General features: G+C 36.0%; 1 protein-coding gene across 2 annotated transcripts in view; it reads left to right on the forward strand.

The window, feature by feature from the left end:
- ARHGAP20 (Rho GTPase activating protein 20) overlaps positions 1–24,622 on the forward strand; it is a 147,303-nt gene that overhangs the window by 113,148 nt on the left and 9,533 nt on the right. For both annotated transcript variants that reach the window (XM_081241255.1, XM_081241256.1), the window contains exons 8-11: positions 3,952–4,018; positions 6,423–6,611; positions 18,867–19,045; positions 20,425–20,586. In XM_081241255.1, the coding sequence (XP_081097381.1) occupies positions 3,952–4,018; positions 6,423–6,611; positions 18,867–19,045; positions 20,425–20,586 (597 nt within the window). The remainder of the gene's footprint in view (positions 1–3,951; positions 4,019–6,422; positions 6,612–18,866; positions 19,046–20,424; positions 20,587–24,622) is intronic.

The following is a 24,622-nucleotide window of genomic DNA, read 5'->3' on the forward strand; positions in this document are numbered from 1 at the left end:
GTTTCAGGTGTACAACATAGTGATTTGATGTTTTTATAGATTATACTGCATATAAAGTTATTATAAAATATTGGCTATATTCCCTGTGCTGTACATTACATCCATGTATCTTATTTATTTTATACCTAGTAGTTTATACCTCATAATCCTCTTCACCTATCTTGCCCTTCCTCCTACCCTACAACTCATTGGTAACACTAGTTCTCTGTATGTCTGTTTCTGTTTTGTTATATCTGTTTGTTTGTTTTATTTTTTAGAAGCTACATATAAATGAATATATACAGTATTTGTCTTTCTCTAGTCTATCCATGTTGTTTCAAATGACAAAATTTTCATTCTTATTTATGGCTGAGTAGTATTCCACTATACATACACACACACACACGCACACAAATACACACACACACCACATATTCTTCATCCATTTATCTGTTGATCAACACTTGGGTTGCTTCAATATCTTGGATATTATAAATAATGCCACTGTGGACATTGGGGTGCGTGTATCTTTTCAAATTAGTGTTTTTGTTTTCTTTGGATATATTCCCAGGAGTGGAATGACTGGATCTTATGGTAATTCTATTTTTAGGTTTTTGAGGAACCTCCATACTATTTTCCACAAGGGCTGTACCAATTTACATTCTCACCAATAATGTACAAGGGTTCCCTTTATCTACATCCTTGAAAATATTTGTTACTTGTGGTTGTTTTGATGATAGCCATTCTTAAAGGTGTGAGGTAATATCTCATTGTTTTGATTTGCATTTCTCTGATAATTAGCGATGTTGAGCATCTTTTCATGTGCCTGTTAGCTAGCCATCTGTAAGTCATCTTTGGAAAAATATCTATTCAGGTCTTCTGCCATTTTAGGATTGGATTGTTTGGTTTTTTTGATATTGAGTTGTATGAGCTGTTTAAACATTTTGGATATTAACCCCTTGTCGGTCATATCATTTGCAAATATCTTCTCCCATTCTGTAGGTTGTCTTCTTGTTTTGTCAGTGGTCTCCTTTGCTATGTAAAATCTTTTACTTTAATTATGTCTCATTTCTTTATTTTTGCTTTTATTTGTTTTGCCTTGGGAGATAGATGCAAAAAAAATATTGTTACTGTTTATGTCAAAAAGTGTTCTGCCTGTGTTCTCTTCTAGGAGTTTTATGGTTTCCAGTCTTAACATTTAGGCCTTTAATCCATTTTGACTTTATTTTTGTACGTGGTAGGGGAAATATTCTAATTTCAGTTTTTATGTGCAGCTGTCTGGTTTTCCCATTACCACTATTGAAGAGACTTTATTTTCTCCATTGTATACTTTTTCCTCCTTTATTGTAGATTAATTGACCATATACATGTGGGTTTATTTCTGGGTTCTCTATTCTGTTGCATTAATATATGTGTCTGTTTTTGTGCCAGTATCATACTGTTTTGATTACTGTAGCTTTGTAGTATCATTTGAAGCCAGGAAGCATGATACCTCCAGCTTTGTTCTTTTTTCTCAAGAATGCTTTGGCTATTTGGGGGTATTTCATGGTTCCATACAAATTTTAGGATTATTTGTTCTAGTTCTGTGAAAAATGTCATGGGTATTTTGATAGGGATTGAATTAAATATCAGTTGCTTTAGGTAGTATGGACATTTTAACAATATTAATCCTTCCAATCAATGAACATGAGTTATCTTTCCATTTATTTGTCTCATGTTTGGTTTCTTTATTAATGTTTTATAATTTTCAGAGTATAGGGCTTTTGCCTAGGACAGAAAAGTCTTAATATTAGCTTAATATTGAGTGCTCTTCTTCCACTCCCATTTTATAACCTGTGTGAACTGAAAAGCATAATAAGATTAGACTATAATTTTAGAGAGATAATAATATGCATTTTAATTTTATATGCTATACATATACCATTAGGGGTTTTTTTGGTATAAAAACCTCCCTCCCCCCTTCTCACTTGTCACTATATGACTATTCTTTCCCTATCTCCTCTCCTGATTCTTCCTCCTTACCTAATTATTCACTTACCCCGAGAGTCAATCAGTCTTAGGATGATGAATTCTGAAGGATTTGCTCTACAGTAGAATTTTTACATAAAGAATATATAGCTAATAACCATATTCACTGTCTGCAGGTCCAGAGGATAAGGCAGATGGTACCTCCTATTGAATCTGTAAATTTAAAAGTAAGCTTTGAATTAGATCATGGATTTAAAGATTTTTAGTATGGACACCACATTTTCCCCAGTTTTGCTTTCAGCTTCTGCTTCTTTCTGTTTCATGGGGCAATGATGAGTTTTCGAAATTTTATTAATAGGGAAGATTGGGATGTTTGAGGATGAGGTAGGGAAAAAGAATTGGAAAGTTCTCATGTCCTCCCTACCAGTATATAAAAACCACACAGTAGGTACTTGTATTAAAGGGAATGACTTTCAGAAGGATGGAACTAAAGGAAGCACTTGAACAACACCATTTCTTGAGTGAGATTCTCTATAAGTATGCAAACATGGTGTTACTAAGATGTGACATAACATATATTTAAGATATGCCATAGTCTTAACTGTATTTCAGTTTGCTTTTACACATTGCTATTATAAGCCCTTAAGAACTCAGGGCAACCACAATTTAGAATAATAAATCTGATTTATTTTAGTGAAATTTAATAATATATTTAAGATGTAAATAAATATATATGCACTGAATAAAGCAGGCACCTCCGCATTGATTTCTAAGCTTATATAATTATACATTGGAAGAGAATGAGCAGTTTAAGGGAAGGAAGAGAGATTAATTAATGACATGACTCATTTTCTTATTTATGCTTTCCTTTTGGATAAAGTGATCAATCTCATCATACCAAAAATATTTCTGTTCAATATAATTAGGAACTGAGGCTGTTTGGTTGTACTGTTCTAAGGGATTATTAAGGTGTTTTCAGACACTACAAAAAAAAAGAAATGATCACTGTTAGATTGCTCTTCCTGTTTGCAATAAAAATTTTTTGACTAGGGGATAGTGAAGGAAGTGAGAGAGTAGGGGAGGGTACTGGGAGGGCTAATCTCCTAGCCAGGACCCTCCATTATAAGGTCAGGGTCCTGATTTTTAATCAGAAGATAAAGGCAAGAATATTAAATATTGTCAGTCTGTTGTAATTTCATTTAAAACATTTTTGCTTTATCTTCTAGAGGATACAGCAAAGTCTGTATAATTTAGTATTATTTCTTTCAAGTGGGAGTTTCAATATTGCTGAGTTGTAATTCTGCTAGTGAACAGTTTCATTGTTCCCCATAACTGGGCCTATTCTCTAGACAGAATTATTGTCCTTTCTGTCCCTAGGCCTGGACTTGCCCAAAATAAAGCCAGTGTGGATTGTGCCAGCTACCTGTCTCCTCTCCTCAAAGCCCGTTGGTCATTCTTCTTCCACTCAGAAGCAGCTAAGCTAATAATCAACTTTTGAGACTTTACTTTTTCATCACAGACACAGCAGTGTAGTGGCTTTCTGGATAACAAGGTTGCCTTTGCAGGGACATGTTGGAGATTAAGTCCAATATTCTCTGAGAAGTTTAGAGAGAGCAGAAGGCAGGACTCTGAAGAAGATAGATTTACCTTTTAGAAAACCAGGAAGTTTCTGCTTACTTTTTAAAAAGGCATATATATGATTTCATATTCTGTGGGCTACCCATAATAGTGAGGGCCTAACTCTATTGCAGTTCATGGATCCCTAGTCATCCCTAGGGAAAAAGGGCAGGATTCCTTAGTCCTCTGTTGGGGATTAGAGAGGGAGAGATGGTTTGTAGGAATCAGCACTGCCATCTTCAAAGGCCATATCCACCCCCATGTACCTCAAAAGTATTTATATTGTCCCTGGTTTTTCTTTTTTGCAAAACATAAAATTGCCAAAAAAAAATATCCTCATTCATTTACCAAATGTGAAAGAATTATTGTTAATTCTTTATCTCCAAGGGCTCTGAGAGAGAATACCAGTTATGGGTCAATTCTGGCAAAGAAGAGGCACCATACCCACTTATTGGTAAGTTTCTATGAAAATATAAGATAGGATTGATTGTGTTTTCATTATAATTCTAAATGTCTCAGAGAATTGGTCATATGGTCCTAAATTTCAATACTATTAAATATTAATCTTCTATAATATTCATATATTAATTTAATAAATATCAAATATTTCCTATGTGCCAGACAAATAATATCTCTTCTTTCAAGAAGCTAATGATATAGTTTGGAAGAGAAATGTAAATTTTCTTCTTTTTTTGTCACTTTACAAAAGCACTATCTTGTCAACCTTTTTAAATTTTTTTTCCAAAATAAAGCAATATGTATTGGTATTCCTTTTTCCCTATATATTTATTTTTCATATTTAGTTTTTGAATTCCCTGTTCCCTTTCCTACCTACTACTTGTCTCTATGGAAGACTATCTATAATCCAATCATGCCTCAATCTATCAATATCAGTGAGTATTTAACACCTGCCCTGCGCCCAGCACTTTCCTAGGCATTATAAAGACAATGAAATTAAACCATTTAGATTCTTAGTTAGTCTTCACTGACTAACTTAGCAATAACTACTACTTTACTAACTACTTTGCTACTTCTCTAGTCAAATTTTCCAGCATTTGTTTTGAAAAATTATTGGTAAATAGGTTACATCTTCACCTTATTTAAATCATTTAGTTAAAAAATATTCTTGATCAGTGAGGCCATTCAGTGTAGTTAACAGAAATAAACCAATTACAATAAGGGACAGTATCTGTAGCAGATCTTGAGATGATGACATTGATGATTGACGGTGATGATGATGATTTCTGTTAGTAATTTTTAAATGCTTACTATCCTGCCAGAATTGGGCAAAGCATATCATATGAGTTATCTCATGGAATCCTTTCATTTACCTGTGAGATCACTACTGTGTAATTCAGGTTTCAAATAATCTGAATAATCTAAAACCAAACTTTTCTATGAAATATATATTCTCAGACTTAAAGTAAAGCAAGTCATTTTGTACATGGCGGGGACAAAATTCACTGCATTTCCAGTTTCTTAATGTTGTCATTTTTGTAAAAGTCAATGAGCAACAATTAAAGCTGTGTTTAAAAACCGAATGAGTACATAAAATAATTGTTTTAATAAAATATATTAATTTAATTAAAACTATATAGATGGTAACTCTCAGATGCAGGAGGGAAGGGATGCGGGAACAGATGTATATGTATGACTGATTCACTTTGTTATAAAGCAGAAACTAATAAAAAATGAAAAAAAAATACATGGGACACGGGACATGATTGTTACTTAGCAACAATTCTCCATTGCGTATTTTAACATGCCTTGCAAACTTCAATTGTAGATTAGCTATTGGCTATTTTGATAAATTGATTTTTCTTTATTGCTGTCATGGAAGTCCTTTTTTTACCTTAATCCCTGCAAGTTGCTATAGAACTTGATGTTAATGGAACATTGACATTGTATGCCTATGCCAGATGGAAAGGAAATGGAAGAGTTCACTGAATTACATTCAGTGATAAATCAGGGATAGAAGAGAATTTACCCTCTTTAAAACGTAAACTAAGTCTATAGCATAATGGTATGTGAGGATTAATTTTTAAAATGCAATTACTTAAGAGTACTAAAGAGCAAAAAATCATGTTGCAGTCAGATGTCCAGGGTTTAGTTTTTCTAGTTTGAAAATTCCTTTTTGAACCTTGTCTCTTTTTCTAATACCCTGCAGTCTTTCTTCTAATTATTGCCTATGAATAACAACCTCAGAGGGCAGTGGTGGGAGGGAAGCGTAAATCAAACAAACCAGTCCTAATGAGTCTTGAGTAACTCTACTTATATAACTAGTAAACAGTATAAAATGTCTTTTTCAGAAAGATATCTTGTGTTGAATAATAGTAATAATAGTGATGCTTGAAATATATAGTTTTCTGCCCTTATTATTTAAATAATATTAACTACTAATGTTTACATATTTAATCCTTATAATGCTGTGTGATAGGTAGGGTAAATATTTTAAATCAGAGGTCAAGGATTGGCTGAAGATTTACAGATATAGTTAGTGTCAAAGGAGAAACTAGAATACCTTTAAATACTCTCAGATGTGAACATAGGAAAAGTCAACATTATGCAACTTAAAGACAATCTGTGCATTCCCAAACAAGATATTCTTTAAAGATTTTTTTCCTCTTTGTTTTTTTTTTTTTTCTCCCCTCTCCAAAATAAAAGACCACTCTGGTTGGGCTGCTGCATTATGCACTGGTCTCCAACTGTAAGAGTGTGCATGGTGATCATTAAGTCAAAAAAAGGATTCTTTATACCAAAAGTCCCAGGAGCAAATTGCAATACATTCCAGTATGTAGCACACACGCTCTTGGTGTCAGTCAGCCTAAAGTCTATGTTTAGATTTTTTCTCTGTGTAGGGCATGAATATCCCTATGGAATTAAAATGAGCCATCTTCGAGACACTGCACTCCTGACGCAGGGATCAAAGGATTCCCCCACACCTTCCAACTTCCAAGAGCCCTTCCTCATGGAACAGCTGCCCCGAGAGATGCAATGCCAGTTCATCCTGAAGCCCAGCCGCCTGGCTGTGGCCCAGCAGCTGAGTGGTGAGTTTTCTCCTCCCTCGTAGAGCCTTTTTTTAGCAAAACTTTTCATTCCTGAAAGCAAAGTTTTCAAAGTTCTTTGCCTTTATACAGACAAAGACCCAAACTTCCAGCCAAATGAAGTATTTTTTCTTTTGAATTTGCTAAGTGTTTTGAAAGGAAAGATGGAGTTTTAGAAGATGGTTTTATAAATCAGCAGTAGGAGTGACTGACTTGTAATCAGCAGTTACTGACTGCAGTAGAGTCTGTTCCTTCTTTCTTCACTATTCTTTCCCCTTTAACCTATGCCCACTGCAGAGTCAAAGGCACCAGGCAGTGCTGCAGGTGCTTCAATGCTTTCTTTGTACTGTAATACATTGCATTGTGTGTTCCCCCTAAATGGTCACATTATAAAAAGGAGGCTGTCAGTGATGGGTGTCAGGAGACTCTGATGCCCTACCTGGATCCTGGTACTGGTAAGTATGTTAAGATTAAGATGATTTCCACAGAAATCTCTCCTTTGTCTACTAATCTATTCTGATCCCTGTGAACGTAACCATCCCTTACCCACACCATAATAAAGATTCCAGAATGATAAAAGTGATATTCAACATAGGACCATCATTAATTACCCTAACCCAAGTTTGAGCTTTATGCCCTCAGTCTGAGAATAAATTGTGTAGAAAATAGAAGAAAATATATCACACCAAAAAGTGTGAGTGGGGTAATAGAAAATTGATGCTGAATTTTTGTAGCTGCCTTTGTCAATTTGAACAAACTGGGGGACCCAGTGAATAGTGGCCATTGTTTTATACTCATCCCCCCACACATGCATGTCCAACCCTGTCACTTTCTGTTGATGACCTAGCCTCACACTTTATACTTTATTGAAGTCATTGGTCAGAACTCCCTGATCTTGCTAACACCAGCTATAAAAACTTATCTTACATTTGCACTAGTCCTCCTCTCTCCTGCAGTGGTAAATTGAGGTTTTGAACCCTAAGGCTATTTACTCACATCTTTGGACCATTTGGGAGGGGTATTATATAGATGTTATAGTTTTCCACCCAGTAAAATGTGAGCTCCATGAAGGCAGAGAGTTTGGTCTGTTTTGTTTACTGCTATATTGCCAGCACCTGGAACAGTGTCTGAATATATATAAAAAAGCATCCATTAAATATTTGTTGAATTAATTTATTAATAGGTCTGTTGTTAGTATTCATTAAAGATATAAAGGGAATGTTGCCTTTATAATTAAGCTGAGGAGAATAATATTTTACTCTTCTACTTTTATACTTATGTTTTTCAAAATTGTTTCTCTGAGTCCCTTGTCAATAAAATAAAATAAATATATTTTAATTAATTGGACCAAAATAATCAGAGATCAAGAATCCTAAGGGTCTTACCCAGTTTTGCCAATGACCTGCTTATTAAATTGTAGGCATCCTCTACTTATTAATCCTCTGTTTCTCCCTGTTAAAAGTTAAGATAATAATGGTTGCAGCTGTAAGATGATTCATGATAAATGGGATCAGGGATGGAGTAACTATAGACCAATGGTGACAACCTACCTGTGTAGCTAAAAAATTAACAGATGAACCGGTTTTGTATTTTTTTAATACAGGGGATTTTGGTGAACAACTGCTTTGGAAACCACTGACTTAGATCAGGGATCAACAGACTTTCTCTGTAAGGGACCAGGTAGTAAAATTTGCAAGTCAGCAGACAAAATTGAGGCCATTACGTAGGTACTTACATAACAAGAGAAAACAAATTTCCACAAATTTTTCACTGATGATGTTCAATATGTAGTAGTAATTAAGTACCGTTTTATGTAATACACATATACATACTAATGAGAAGAATTGAATTCTTTTTCGGAAATGACATTTTGCTTAATTGGGGTTCAAAATTAATATTCCTATGATAACAATTGAATGCAAAATGTTCTGATCTGTAATGAGATTTTATATATTTCATGATCTTTGAAAATATCTTTTCACACAGATAGGTACTGCCAAACACTAATATATCATTCTACAAGCATAAAATTTTAATTGAGCATATTCCTCTCTTTGGAGGCATTTGTAGAATTTTGTTAGATTCCTCCTTTGATATTTGCCTTTTGGCATGTTGTTTCATTGCAAATTAATCACTTCCAATTGAAGGTTAGGTGGAAGTTAACGGATTTTGGAATATGGAAATTTCTTTTTGTACAGTTCAGTTGCACAAATGATTTTGAAACATAGAAAATTCCTTTCACTTGCATTAAGGTTGGTAAATACTGCTGGAACTGTAGTCTGAGCCCAGGAAATACATCTGCTATAAGTTTTTATGGAAATGGAGATCTCACTTCTTGTTTTAACTTTAGACAGGAGGAGAAGGGTAAAAGTAGCTTGACATTACTTGTCCATTAAATGTCTTAAATGTCAAATTAGTGTTTTTGTTTTCTTCAGATAATTACCCAGAAATGGAAATGCTGCATCCTACGGTTGTACTATTTTTAGTTTATTGAGGAACCTCCATACTGTTTTCCATAGTGACTGCACCAAATTACATTCCCATCAACAGTGCACATGAGGTTTCCCTTTCTCCACATCTTCACCAACACTTGTCGTTTTTTGTCATTTTGATAATAGCCATTCTAACAAGTGTGAGTTGATATCTCATTGTGGTTTTGATTTTCATTTCTCTAATGATTAGTGATGTTGAAAATCTTTACATATGCCTATTGGCCATCTGCATTTCCTCTTTGGAAAAATGTCTTTTCAGGTCCTCTGCCCATATTTTAAATCAGGTTGTTTGATTTTTTGCTATTGAGTTGTATGAGTTCTTTATATATTTTGGATGTTAACCCCTTATCAGATACATGATTTGCAAATATTTTCCCCCATTCAGTAAATTGATTTTCTATTTTGTTGATGGGTTCCTTTGCTGTGCAGGGACTTTTTAGTTTGACGTAGTCTTTTGTTTATTTTTGCTTTTGTTGCCTTTGTTTTTGGTGTAAAATCCAAAAAATCATTGCCAAGACCAGTGGCAAGTAGCTTACCCTCATGTTTCCTTCTAGGAGTTTTATAATTTCAGTTCTCACATTCAAGTCTTGATCCATTTTGAGTTAATTTTTTGTGTATGGGTGGTCCAGTTACATGTTTTTCATGTTGCTGTCCAGTTTTCCCAACACCACTTATTGAAGAAACTATCCTCTCCTCATTGTATGTTCTTGGCTCCTTTGTCATAAATTAATTGACCATAAGTGCATGTGCTTATTTCTGGACTCTCTATTCTGTTCCATTGATCTGTGTATCTGTTTTTATGCCAATATCATACTGTTTTGATCACTATAGCTTTATAATATAGTTTGAAATTAGGAAGCATGATGCCTCCAGCTTTGTTCTTCCTTCTCAAGATCGCTTTGTCTGTTTGGGGCCTTTTGTGGTTCTATACAAATTTTAGAATTGTTCTATTACTGTGAAAACTGCCATTGGAATTTTGATAGGGATTGCACTGAGTCTACCAACTGCTTTGGATAATATGGAGATCTTAACAATATTAATTCTTCCAATCCATGAGCTTGGAATGTCTTTCCATTTATTTGTGTCTTCTTCAATTTCTTTCATCAGTGCCTTATAGTTTTCAGTGAACAGGCCTTTCAGCTTCTTGGTTAAATTTATTCCTAGGTATTTTATTCTTTTTAGTGTAATTATAAATGTGCTTATTTTCTTAAATTCTCTTTCTGATAGTTTATTATCAGTGTATAGAAACACAACAGATATCTATATATTGATTTTATATCTTGCAAATGGACTGAATTCATTTAGCAGTTCTAAAAGTTTTTTTGGTGAAGTCTTTAGAGTTTTCTGTATATAGTATTATGTCATCTGCAAATAGTGACAGTTTTACTTTTTCCTTTCTAATTTGGATACCTTTTATTTCTTTTTCTTGCCTACTTGTTTTGGCTAGGACTTCCAATACTATGTTGAATAAAAATGGTGAGAGTGGGCATCCTTGTCTTGTTTCTGATCTTAGAGGAAAAGCTTTTGACTTTTCACCATTGAGTATGATGTTAGCTGTCATATATGACCTTTATTATGTTGAGTTACATTTCCTCTATTCCCACTGTCTTGAGAGTTTTTAATCATAAATGAATGTTGAATTTTGTTAAGTGTTTTCTTTATCTATTGAAATGATCATATGATTTTTATCTTCTATTTTGTTAATGTGGTGTATCATGTTGATTGATTTGCAGAATATGAACCATCCTTGTATCCCTAGAATAAATCCAACTTGATCATGACATGATTCTTTTAATGTACTGTTGAATTCAGTTTGATGGTATTCTGTTGAGAATGTTTGCCTATATGTTCATCAGAGATATTGGCCTATAATTTTCTTTTCTTGTGGTTTCCTTGTCTGGTTTGGTATCAGAGTAATGCTGGCCTTGTAAAATGACTTTGGAATCTGTTTTCTGGAAGACTTTGAGAAGCATTGGTATTCATTCTTCTTTGAATGTTTGGTAGAATTTACCAGTGAAACTGTCAGGTCCTGGACTTTTGTTTATAGGGAGTTTTTAAATTACTGATTCAGTCTCCCTATCAATAATCAATCTGTTCAGATTTTCTATTTCTTCATATTCAGTCTTGGAAGTTTGTATGTTTCTAAGAATTTATCCATTTCTTCTAGGTTGTCCAAGTTGTTGGCATATAATTGTTCATAGTAGTCTCTTATGATCCTGTATATTTCTGTGGTATCAGTTGTAACATCTCTTTTATTTCTGATTTTATTTATTTTAGCTCTTTCTTATTGAGTCTGGCTAAAGGTTTATCAATTTTGTTCATTTTTTCAAAGAACCAGCTCTTAGTTTCATTGATCTCTTCTACTGTCTTTTAGTCTCTATTTCATTTACTGCTGCTCTAATATTTGTTATTTCCTTCCTTCTAGTAACTTTGGGCTTAGTTTGTTCTTTTAGTTCCTTGAGATGTAAAGTTAAGTTGTGTACTTGAGTTTTTTTGTTTCTTGAAGTAGGCATTTATTGATATGAACTTCTCTCTTAGAACTTCTTCTGCTGCATCCATAAGTTTCGTATATAATATTTCCATTTTCATTTGTCTCAAGGTATTTTTCTATTCCACTTTTGATTCTTTCATTGACCCATAGGTTGTTAAAAGTAGCATGTTGTTTAATCTCTACATATTTGTGAATATTCCAGTTTTCTCATGTAATTGATTTCTAGTTTCATACCACTGTGGTTAGAAGAAATGGTTGATATGATTTCAGCCTTCTTAAATTTGTTAAGACTTGTTTTGTGGCCTAACGTATGATCTATCCTGGAGAATGTTCCATGTGCACTTGAGAAAAATGTATGTTCTGTTGCTTTTGGATGTAATGTTTTGCGTGTGTGTATGTATACCTTAGTTCATCTGATTTAACTTGTCATTTAGGGCCAATGTTTTCTTACTGTTTTCTGTCTGAATGATCTATCCATTTATGTAAATGGGTTATCAAAGTCCCCTACTATTATTTATTGCTGTTTATTTCTACCATTTGCTTTATATGTTTAGGTGCTCCTATATTGGGTGCATAAATATTTAAAATTTTATATCCTCTTGTTGGATCGACATCATTATGTAATGCCTTTTTTTGTCTGTTATTACAGTCTTTGTTTTAAAGTTTATTTTGTCTGATATAAGTATAGCTACTCCAGCTTTCTTTTGGTTTCCATTTTCATGAAATATCTTTTCCCATCCCTTCATTTTCAGTCTGTGAATGTTCTTAGGTCTGAAGTGAGTCTCTTGTAGGCAGCATGTAGATGGGTCTTGTTTTTTTATTCATTCAGTCCCTCTCTGTCTTTTGATTGGAGAAATTACTCCACTTATATTTAAAGTAATTATTGATAGATATGTTATTTCCATTTCTGTTGTTTTCTGGCTGCTTTGTGGTTCCTCTGTTCATTTCTTCTCCTCTTGCTTTCTTCCTTTGTGGTTTGATGACTTTAGTGATATGCTTAGGTTCCTTTGTTATTATGTTTTGTGTATCTACTTTAGGTTTTTGCTTGTTGATTACCATGAGGCTTACGTGTAACAACTTGTATTTGTAACATTATTTTTATGTTGATACCAACTTAAGTTTGAACACATTGTAAAGCTCTACATATTTATTCTCCCTACCCCCAATATTTTGTTTTCTGATGTCACATTTTACATCTTTTTATCTTGTGTACCCTTATTTAAATATTGTAGTTACAGTTATTTTTTTACTATTTCTGTCTTTTAACCTTCATATTAGCTTTATAAGTAATTAATTCACTACCTTTACCATATATTTACCTTTACCAGTGAGGTTTTTACTTTTATATATTATTAATTAGTCTCCTTTCTTTTCAGCTTAAAAAAGTGCCTTTAACATCTCTTATAAGGCTGGTTTAGTGGTGATGAACTCCTTTAGCTTTTGCTTGTCTGGAAATCTCTATCTCTCCTTCAATTCTGAATGATAACTTTGCTAGATAGAGTATTTTTGGTTGGAAATTTTTGTCTTTCAGTACTTGGAATATATTTTGCCATTTCCTTCTGACCTTTAAAATTTCTGCTGAAAAATCTGCTGATAGTCTAATGGGGTTTCCCTTGTATGTAATAAGTTGTTTTTCTCTTGTAGCTTTTAAGATTCTCTCCTTGTCTTTACCTTTTGACATTTTAATTATAATGTGTCTTTGTGTAGATCTCTGGGTTCATCTATTTCGAACTCTCTGGGCTTCCTAGATCTGAATTTCTGTTTCCCCAAGTTAGAACAATTTTCAGCCATTATTTCTTCAAATAAGTTTACTTCCCCTTTCTCTTTTTTCTTTTTCCAGGACCCCTATAATGTGATGTTTAATACATTTCATGTTGTCCCATTTAAGCTATCTTCACTTTTTTTCATTCTTTTTTCTTTTTGCTTCTCTGATTGGGTGAGTTTCTGTGCCCTGTCTCAAGTTCACTGATCCTTTCTTCTGCTTCATCAATCAGTTGTTGACCCCTCCCCCTGGGTATTTTTCAATTCAGTTATTCTTTAGTTCTGTGACTTCTGTTTGGAACTTTCTTATATTTTCTATCTCTGTTGAAGTTCTCGCTGTGTTCATCCATTCTTCTCCCAAGTTCAGTGGGCATTTTTATGACCATTGCTGGAAATTTTAATCAGGTAAATTACTTATCTCCATTTCATTAACTTTTTTTCTGAGGTTTTATCTTGTTCTTTCATTTAGAACATATTTCTCTATTTCTTCATTTTGCTTGATTCTATATTGGTTTCTATGTATTACATGAAACAGCCACCTCTTCCAGTCTTGAACCATTGTCCTTGTGTAAGAGATGAACCTTTTCATTCAATCCTACCCTAGCTCTTGGTTTTCTCTCAACCCTTTGTAATTGTCCAAGCAGCCTGTTTTATTTTTAATAGCTCCCAGTAGTTGAGGATGTACCAAGATCAGTCAGTGTCCCAAAGGGGAGAGAGCTCAGTCAGTACCTTTATTCAGGCTGATTGGAAACCATGTCCTCAGGCAGCAGCTTTTCAAGAATGCAAATATATGCAGTCCTCTAGGACTGCAAACAAACATGCTGGCCCCCAGAGCCAAGCTATCTGGAGGTGTCCCCTGGCAGCAGTCACAAAAATTGGGACTCCAAGTGGGTGTATAAACTCCTTTCTGGGAGATACCACTGTTCTGTAGTCATGCATAGGGGAGTGCAAAGATGGTGTCCCCTGGGTACCTTCTTTGAGAGCACCTCCATAACCTCTAGGTGTGTGCCAAACCTGAAGCCTTCCCCCAGGGCTGAAATTCCTGGATGAGCAAATAGGCCACTTTTACAAAAAGACTGGGGGTGTGTTTCAGTCTGCTGTCTGTGCAATACCCTAGGGATGGCAGTCTTCTAAGAACTGTTTCTATAATTGTTACAGTCCTGTGGGACCCAGGAATGCAAGACCCCCTGGCCAGGTGATCAAGGGGCATTCCCTGGATGATAGCTGCAAAAACTGTGTCACCAAATGTAAAAACCAGTGCACCAGGGGTGTGTAGCACCTCTCAGGAGATAGAGGCACTCTGGAGCACAGCAGAGGGAGAGCACAAAAATGGTGCCCACTAGCTGAAGCAGGGCAGAGGGGGAGTGCAAAGATGGCATCCACTGAAGAAAGGAAAAGAAGAGAAAGAAAAAGAGGACAGGAGGAAAAGGAAAGAAAGAAGAAAAAGAAAAAGATGATACCCACCAGAAAGGGCGGGGGGGGAGATGGTGCCTGCAGGCTTTAGCAGTGCAGAGGAGAGTAAGAAGATAGTGTCCACCAGCATCTGTCCTGGGGAGTATCCCAGCAGCCCCTGCCCCTTAGACCAATGCTTTAAAATTAGTAAATTAATCTCTTTCACATGAAGTCTGGGTGCTTTTCAAAGGGCTGCTTGTGGACTGAGCTCTGGGGTGGGTGAGGCTGGGCATAAGCCCTTTAAGAACCCTCCCTCAGGGCTTCGCTGGTGGTGCAGTGGCTAAGAATCCACCTACCAGTGCAGGGGACACAGGTTCAAGCCCTAGACCAGGAAGATCCCACATGCCACAGAGCAACTAAGCCCATGCACCACAACTACTGAGCCTGTGTTCTAGAGGCCACGAGCCACAACTTCTGAGCCCGTGCAGCTAGAGCCCACGCTCCGCAACAAGAGAAGTCACTGCAGTGAGAAGCCCATGCACAGCACTAGCCCCCACTCTCCACAACTAAAGAAAAGCCTGCATGCAGCAAGAAAGACCCAGTGCAGCCAAAAATAAAATAAATTTTAAAAATTTAAAAGAAGGAACCCTCCCTCAGTTCCACAAAGCCCCACATGTCTCATGGCGTGAGACATGTTGGTCTTCAAAGTGAGATGTTTTGGGGGCTCATCCCTCAGATGCCAGATCTTAAAAGTTGGGGTGACCTATGTGGGGTATGAACCCTTCACTCCTTCTGGGGAAGCTCTAGGTTTTGAGTTTCTTCCTGACTATGGGTCATTGCACAAGGGGTGGGGTTTATGGTGAGATGGTGTCTCAGCCTTTTCTACCCACTTGGATGTAGTTTCCTTCTCATTTGCCCGATGTAACAGGGTCTCTTCGCCTGTTCTGAGGGTTTTTTCAGAGGAAATTGTTCCATATATAGCTGTAGATACAGTGTATCCATGGAAGGAGGTGAGTTCAAGATCTTCCTACATCACCATCTTGCTAAAATTTCTAATTAAGCAGTTTTTGTTATGGTTATTTATTACTCTTTAATAATCTATAAGCACAAGCTTTTAAGAATTACAATTTTTAATATTCAGTTCCATAATTTAAGCACGAAGAAACTCTAGCTTGAATTTGCCAGAATTGTTTAGGAAAGCTGGATATACATGAATTTCATTTGCTCTGCATTTACATCATCCTAATCCTTTTTATAACAATTGCATGTTTTTTCATCAGCCTTTGACACTTAGAAAGTAAGAGCTATGCATTAAAACCTCTGCAAGAAAGTAAACTTTAATGAAATTTTTTTCTCTCAGTCCCAAAGGGAACATGAACTCTAAAATTGACTGTTGTACATAATAAAAGGCATGGCTGCAGCTGAAAGCATTTATAATAAAATACAGAACTCAATTTCTACTTTATCCTCTGTCTACATTAATCAGATAGCTGGGTATATCTATAACTTTATGATAGAACATTCTTCCTAAGAAGTGTGTGAAAGTTAAAAGATCAAATAAATCTGGTTTTGAAATAGTGAAACTAGATTAAATGTGAGGAAACTGGACTGAGTACAGCTACTCAACATATATAAAGGTATATATTAAACAAACATTTGCACATATTGACATTGCTGGCATACAGGAACCCCCTTCTGGATTTAAGAATAAGGTTCAGTTTCCTTTTCTGTTTTTTAAAATGGTGGAGGTTGGGAGTGTCAGGGCAGAAAGGAAGTGCTTTAGTTAAGCAGAGTCAGGTATTCCTTCCTGTCTGCATACTTCCTGAAGGCTGTTACACAGATGGAGAAAGGGTGTGGGGAGGAGGTCCTCTTTGTGGAAAGGAGATTGGTGTCTTAGCAGCTTTAATCAAGATTGCTATGACCTATGCCCTGAGCAAAGTAGCACTTTTCATACACTGTCCTATTTAATCCTCTCAATAAGGCTTTGAGGTGTAGGTAATTTTCTCATTTTAAAATGAAGAAAAAGGGTAAGTAACGTGCATAAATTAGTGTTTGAGCCAGTAGTCTAAGTGGGCTCCTGACTTCAGAACCAAAGACCTTTACACCTGGATGTATGCACATTAATGATGCACTGACTGTATCCTGAGGAAGCCAAGGGTGGATGATGGTCTGAAGGCTTTTCAGTAAAATGTTACTTATTTGATTATCCTCCCATGATTTGGCTTTTTTAGTATTTGGTTTAAGTTGATTATGCTAAGGAAATAAACAGTATAAAACACTTGTTTGAAATGAGGATTTGACACTGCCTCCCTGAAAATATCATCTCCTTCATTGTTCCATTGTCAGGGAGTGCTGAGTAGCTGAACATCATCTCTGGCATCTTGGTTGCTTGTCAGGACCACACAGCTGTAGTGTATTGACTAATTTCATGCACTGTCCCTAGAGAAAACGGAGTCTAACCCTGTGTGGTCGCCACCTGGGAGTTATGGCCTTTCAAATCTCAGCCCTATTAGCCTTAACTGCAAGCTGTTTTGAAACTGCCCCACACAGGTGCATGCTTCGGGGATCAGCCAGAGATTTAGGCAGAATTTATACACAATGTTTGGGGCTCCCACTATTCCATTTTCTCCTTTCTGGGATCCCCCCCTCACTTTCCAGCTGCTCTGGTTACCTCCATCTCTATTCTCTAGTTTTTTCAAGCCAGTAAGAGTGCAGGTTTCTCTCCTAATTTTAATCACCCCTACACCCTGGGGCCCATCCTCTGGCTGAAAGCTGTAAAAATAGGAAACTTACCCAGTGCCATGCCATTCCCTTCTTCCAAGCATCAGACTTTCACCTCCACTGTCTATCTTCTTTTGGTTACTCTTTAGTGCCCTCAGGTAGGCTTTTATATTTTTTAATTTTGTCCAGAGTTTATAGTTGTTACCTGTGCGTATGTGTTGAGGGCCAGAGGGCACACACGGCAGAAAGGTCCAAAAGGAACCTTAATGAGCTGTCTTTTTAAGTATCAAATTCTGTGCAAATCAATCAATTTTCATGTTAAAATTAGATACAGCTGACATCAAAAATGTCTTAGAATTATGATCTCACAAAATCATGATTCACTGTTGATCTTTCTTACTTCTGCCTGTTTTGTTCATACTATCTTTTACCACCTAAATGCCTCCTCAGTTCAATTACTGTTTGAGAATGATTTATTGAGTAGTTAACGTCACATAAATCGTGGTGCTAGATCCTCTACCTATTGAAGTCGTGTTCATTCAAAATTCACATCAAATGCACATGACTCCAGGATCACTCTCTCGCTTCTAATTGGTAGATAGATGTGCTTTATTGTTCTTCTGAATACCTTTGATGCTTTGTTCCCCCCTTATGACATTTTATTTATTAATATACTTGCTTTCCCCTCACCCCCCATCACCAGCCTTTTTCCCCCATTAGATTGTAAACTTTACCATGGCAAGGGCAAGTCTCATTCATGTTTGTATCCATCCATGCTTCCTTAAACATGCTTTTGAAAGTCAGGAACCAAAAAGATACATGAAAGTCTTTGCAGTTGGAAAAAAGGGGGGAATATAGAACACTAGTTTCCTATATCTCTAGCCTCAGTAGTAGAGTGGAACATCAGATAATAAAGCATTCTTTTTTCTAGAGAGCAACTTAATAGAGACAACTCTTCTTCCCCTAATTCTTCTTCTTCCTCCTCTTTGTTTACCTCCTCCTCCTCCTCTTCCTCTTCCCCCTTCTCCTCTCCTCTCTCCTTTTCTCCTTCTTCCTTTCTTTTTCTCACTATTTAATTGTGATCTAATTTAATCTTCAACTTTTTTTGTATGCTTAGTCTCCACTTCAAAATGGGATATGTGTTGGTATGAAACCCTTTTGCTTTAATTGTTATAGTTCAGTAAGGGATTCCTCTTTTACCTATGAAAATTTAGTGCCAGAACTTAACTAAATAGCACAATGATGTCTCCAAGATAGATAGGCGAATAACCCAAATGTTTGATTCTTCCTTAATTTATAAACTACTGAGCCATAGTAATGAACGTACTGTAAAATGAGAACTATAGAAATAAGATTAAGTGAATTAAATTATTTTCCCTAATAATCTCACTTCTTCCTTAGATTCAGGTCAGAAGACATTTAAAAGGAGAAGATCCTTCATAAACTGGGCCTTCTGGCGGGGCTCTAGCACTCACCTGGATAACTTGCCCATGTCACCAACATCTCCTGTGCCCGGACAGCTCTTTGGGGTTTCTCTGCCAGATATCTGTGAGAATGACAATCTGCCCAAAGCTGTCTTGGTAAGTCTCATTTTGGCCTGTAACACTAACAGGAAAGGAGGTTTGGGGAAAGAGAGCTCGGGGAGGTAAATCTATCCCCAAATGGAAAATTATAGACACCCGTGGCTCTGGCTGAGAATCTTTGTCATTACTTCAAAGAATAAAAATCTGATTAAGCTATTGCAGAGTCATAAGGCAGACATAATAGGGAGACATGATCTAGTCTACTGGTTTCAGGGAAAAGCCACATAAACCTGCTCAGATAAATTAGAATCTGCTCTGTAGACAGAGAATCCACATTAGCCCTCACATTTCTCCCACACCCTTTCTTGAACCCTACATTGTTCAGAAAGTCTCATTTAATCACTTTAGCAACAGAGACTAAATCTTATATTTCTATACTAAATCTTATATTTTTATTTGTATTCCAAGTCTTTAAGCGTAAAGATACATCTGCTGGCATTTAATTATCTTTTGTATGTAGAAGAGATCAAATGAAAACCACTGAGTATTATTGTCTCTGGTTAATATAGTAAATGATGACTGTTAAGCAACATTTATTGAGTGTCCACTATCCTCCAAGCACAATGCTAGATGCCTGGCACTCTTTCCTGTATTGTGCATCTATTGTACTAGTCTAGCCACTTTATTGCTTATCTGTCACAACAGATTTAGAGGGTAGTTACCATCATCATCATCATCATCACCATCATTCCTACTTTACAAATTAAAGGAAAAAAAACTCTCGAGTTTACCAAAGGTCACACAATAAATATGTGTCATAGCTAGGTTCCAGATCCCATGGGTTGCTCGTCTCCAACACCTATTCTTTTCCTACATGGCAAGCAGAGGACACACAGAAAGAAAGAAAGCAAAATGAAAGACTGAACAGAATGGAATGGAATGGAATGAAGAAAACTCTCTGGAAGAGATGATTTTGGAGGCTGATTTTAAAAGAAGGAAGTAAATACAGGAAGTAGAATAAAATGTAAAGTCACATGAAAAGAAAGACAAGCAAGTGGAGAGTGAATTTGGCAAGAGCATTTCCATATTAGGGGAAAAGAGTCCATATTAGAGAATAATGGGGAAAGAGTAGTTAGGGAGGAGAGAGGTACCTTGAAGTGACTGTTGGTTCACTGAAAAAAGACAGTCTCATTAAAGCAAGCATTTAAAGTAAAGTGTTTTAGATGTTGAATATAGCAAGAACAAATAGGAGAAAGAGATTTAGAGATAGCAAAAAACAAATTGACTTTAAATCTCTAGGAGGCATCTAGCCCCAATCCTTCAGGGCTTCCCCCTGTTATACCCTAGCCTCTGGCAGCTGGAGAGGGCAAATATATGTTCCCTTGCTTGTTATGCATGAAGTGCCATTTTGATTTTTTTTCCCTTGTTTCCCATAGGATATGCTTTTCTTTCTTAACCAAAAAGGACCCCTCACAAAAGGCATCTTCAGACAGTCAGCCAATGTGAAATCCTGCAGAGAGCTGAAAGAGAAATTGAATTCTGGAGCTGAAGTACAACTAGACTGTGAATCTATTTTCGTGATAGCATCTGTCTTAAAGGTAGGGAAAGTTCTCCCTTCATCCACCCCACAGCATAGCTCTGGAGAAAGACAACTGGTTTCTCTCATTATAACATTATCCCCATTTGCAAAGGACCATAATAGAATTAGAATCTTAAAAAGTGTTAAATAACACTTCACAAAGTCACATTGGCCTTTAAAAGCCACTGCTAATGATGTGGCATGTCAGACAGGCTTTTTAAAATTTTTTCATCCCACCTCACTCTCCTCATCTTCACGTCTGCCAATCCCATGCAAAAAAATTAAATTAAATAAAAATTAAAAATAATCATAACACACAGCATATTTACCAAAGTAAACATCCTGATGACTTTCTCACAATCTCACTATCTTCCTAATAAAGGCAAAATTTTCAAAAGTAAACTTTTATTAAACTTTGAAACAGTTTACCAGAGTAAACAAACATTTGCCTAACAACTGAAACAAAAATTGCTCACTGAGACCACTGAAAACTCCATTCATTTATACAGTCACCCCCAATGCCTTTTAAAAGTAAAGTTGGAATAGGAATGACTCCAACATCCAGTTCTTCTTTTATGAAATCCTTACCACATTTGGCATTCTTAAAAGTTCTCACCCTTCATCCCATGTGTGTCTGGTATTTCACAGTAAGCTTCTTTGCTGCAAATATTTTTTGCCACATAACTAATTGGCCACAGGTCAACTTTGCCATAAAAAATAAAATAACTGGTTGACAGTTTGTTTTAATATACACAATATAAAAATTATGACAGATGATGATGATTGGTCCCAAGAGTTGGTTTCATATTTTGAAACACACTACATTGGAGGTGAAGGAGGCCAAGGGCCTTGAAGGCATAGCATGAACCAACATTTCCCCTAGAACTTAGGAACATTTATCAATGGACAAATGACAGTATGCCAAAAGCATACAATGGTGTGGCAGGCTTTCAGAAACATTCAGGCACAAATATGCATCCTAGTACCTAGTATTTGAAACCTGGTGCCTCTCTTAATGAAGGAAGAACTTTTAGCAAAAAAGAAAAAGTGTGATGCTGAACAAGAGATGAATCAACAAGCAAAAAAAAATGTGTAAAATACTATGAACAAAAGACTTGGAAGGCAAGTGCTTAAGTACAACCCACAAAATAATGTCAGTTAATTGCTCAATATTGCCATGAATCTACACACATTTTAAATGTGTTCAAATATTTTGCATTTCACAATAAAGACTTTAACTTTGTTATTCTCATGTTTCATTATATCCTTTTTAATGTCCCTCATTTATTTTTTGTTATTTTACCTTTTATGGTAGAATTGCCTTACAGCCAATTCATTATCTGGTAAAAGTTTTTGCAACAAAAATGCTTGTGGCAGATAAGCTTACTTATGGCAAAAAAACCTAGAACCCACCCCTGTGGTTACTTAACTCACATCCACAGTTGAGTTAGACTTCTAAAATGTTTTCCTCCTCACATTCTTGAAAATGCCTCACATTTTTGGAAAACCTAGAGTCAAAATGAGCTTTTAGCAGAGTTTTGACCTCAGCAATAGCTTCTGCACACCAGCATCAGGCTCCCATCTCCCAGCAGGGTTGGAATGAACCAGAGCTAGGGGTGGAGACAGTGCCCTAGCCTGCATCCCAGGGCCTGGAGCATAAAAACCAAATTAAGGAAAACATGGTGAAGAAGACTCTTGCATATCTCTACTGCTGGTCAGTTGCTTACAGAACCATACTTCATGACTTAATGAACAATCAGATGTCTCTTGGTAAAAGGTCCATGCCTGCTCTTAAACAATCCCTGCCATGGACTTTCACAATAAAGTATCACTCAAAAGAACTGGAGAAGTGGAGCTAGGGTCATCTAATTTATTCTACACAGGATTTGTGATTACCCTTCAATCCTGGAGTACAATAAAATTATGTATGGTGTGCTTAGCCACATAACATGTCATACATGCAGATATATGTATGATGAATTTTTCTCTTTTTTTTTTTACCATATAATTAGGCTTTCTCCCATCTCTTAATTTAAGAAGTTAAAGCCTATGTTTTAGAAACTTTTCCTTACTATGCTATTCATCACAGCACTATGCTTCTTAAAACTTTGTACTAAATTGTTGAGGCTATTACAAAGAAGTATGGTTCTAGAAGAGTTAAACTGTATTTCAGATTGAAGAAATTGTACTTATAGAAGAATAAACAAAAGACAGAAAGTAATCCAAATGATTGAAAAGTCTGGTTAGATGGGTTCCAACTAATTAAAGTTTCATAATCATATAACTGTGTTTTACTCTCATTTCTTCCAAGTGGTTTTAGGAAAGGGAAACTTTTTACTGAAAGTTTTTGAGCTTTTGTTTTGTTTCTTGTTTTTAAGACTATTTGGAAGTGATACTTAAGTTTTCCTTTAATTTTTTGCTTATACTGGTTTTGTTTAAATATAAGCTTAACCTTCAAACTATAATTGGAAGAAAATTGCTTGAGATACTGTAATTTTGATCCATCAGACCTTTGAGGAAAAGTTCATTTTTAATCCTAGGAATCTCATCTCGAATTAATATGGGCATTCTGCTGATGGCCTGGGTTCTGGTTTTGGAGGGGAGGAGGCTTTCCATTGAGTGCTAAGAGTTGGTGATTGTCATTCAGAACCAGCTCTCACAGCCTTTCTCAGACCGATGGTGGTTGTTATTTCGTAACTTGTTATTCCAGCTGTGGAGAGTTCATTGAGATGTTACAAGTTATTATCTTTCAAGTGTAGGTTTTAAGATTTAATGATTTTTTTTTCAAAACAGATCATAAGTATTTTTTCCACTGAGATTTAAAAAGAGAGACATTGTCACTGCCCCAATTTGAAATAACAGATTTTGGCTCTTCTGACTCTGACTTTTAAAGTAGGTGCAGCAACTAAAGTTAGTCTGAAATTGTGAAAATTTGGTAGCTTTACCCAAAAGAAAGAGGTAACTTTTGTGATGACACATCTGAATCACAAGTATCCAGGTACATTTCTACTGAAAAATGTAATAGAACAGAGAAAGACTTTGTATCAATCATCTTCCTACTTGTTAACTACTCTAAAACAAATGTATGATAACAGGTAACATGACTACAAAGAGGTTTATAAACATTATTTTAGAATCTCAGTTATAGTTAGTTGACTTTCCCTTGTCCTTCACTAATATTTGACCATATGACAAATAGCAACAGCTCAGTAATGACCTCGACTATGTCTGGGACTGTGCTTGGCATTAAGGTGTATGATGTAGAAGGGGAGGGTCTGATCCTGCCCTGAAGGAGCTAATAAGCTAGTGGGGGACATGCTCACCTAATTAGTTAACTGCAACACTTAGGTATCACAGCTTCCATCTTAGTAATAAAAACATGACATATAAGTAACAAGTTGTGCCTTGCCATTTTAAAGCACATAGATGAAGTTGCTGATTTGATTTTCCAGCAAGGATTAAAATTATTCAATTGCAGACTTTCACCTATCTCCGTGTTGTAGGCAGGAACTTGCAAGAGGATAGTCAACCATGGGTACAGTGCTTAGATATGAAATTGAGTTTTGTCTGCCTGACGTTTACTAAGGTGGAGATCAGACTTTGCAAGTTTGGCTTGTTAGAAGCATGACAAAAGCAGCATAGAGAGTTGGCCTAGATCAGAAAGGAACATAGGACCAGGACCAAAATTAGTTCATTTTTAAGCTTTTTATTAACATATGTCAAACAACAAACTCCGTTGATTATATCCTACTTGTGTCATAGTCTGGTTTCACCACACCTAGCCCTGCCAGTGGTCTCTGCATAAAAGGCTCTCAAAGGCCAGAAAGGATAATGTACCAGGGACATATTATTTAATGTACATTAAGCATGGGGTGCTGTCCTAGGCTCCGAGATCCCAGCCATAGCCTGGAGTGCTTTCTCCCCATGACACATGAGAGCCCTTCTATGGGGAATATAAGGAGAAACTATAAGTACCTCTGGATGGAATTATTCACCAATGCCATTGGAATATAAAGTTCTAACAGAGACTTGGTTTTATTTACTACTCTATCCCT

Source organism: Mesoplodon bidens, assembly GCF_964165515.1.
Source record: "Mesoplodon bidens genome assembly, chromosome: 7".
Lineage (NCBI taxonomy): Eukaryota > Metazoa > Chordata > Mammalia > Artiodactyla > Ziphiidae > Mesoplodon > Mesoplodon bidens.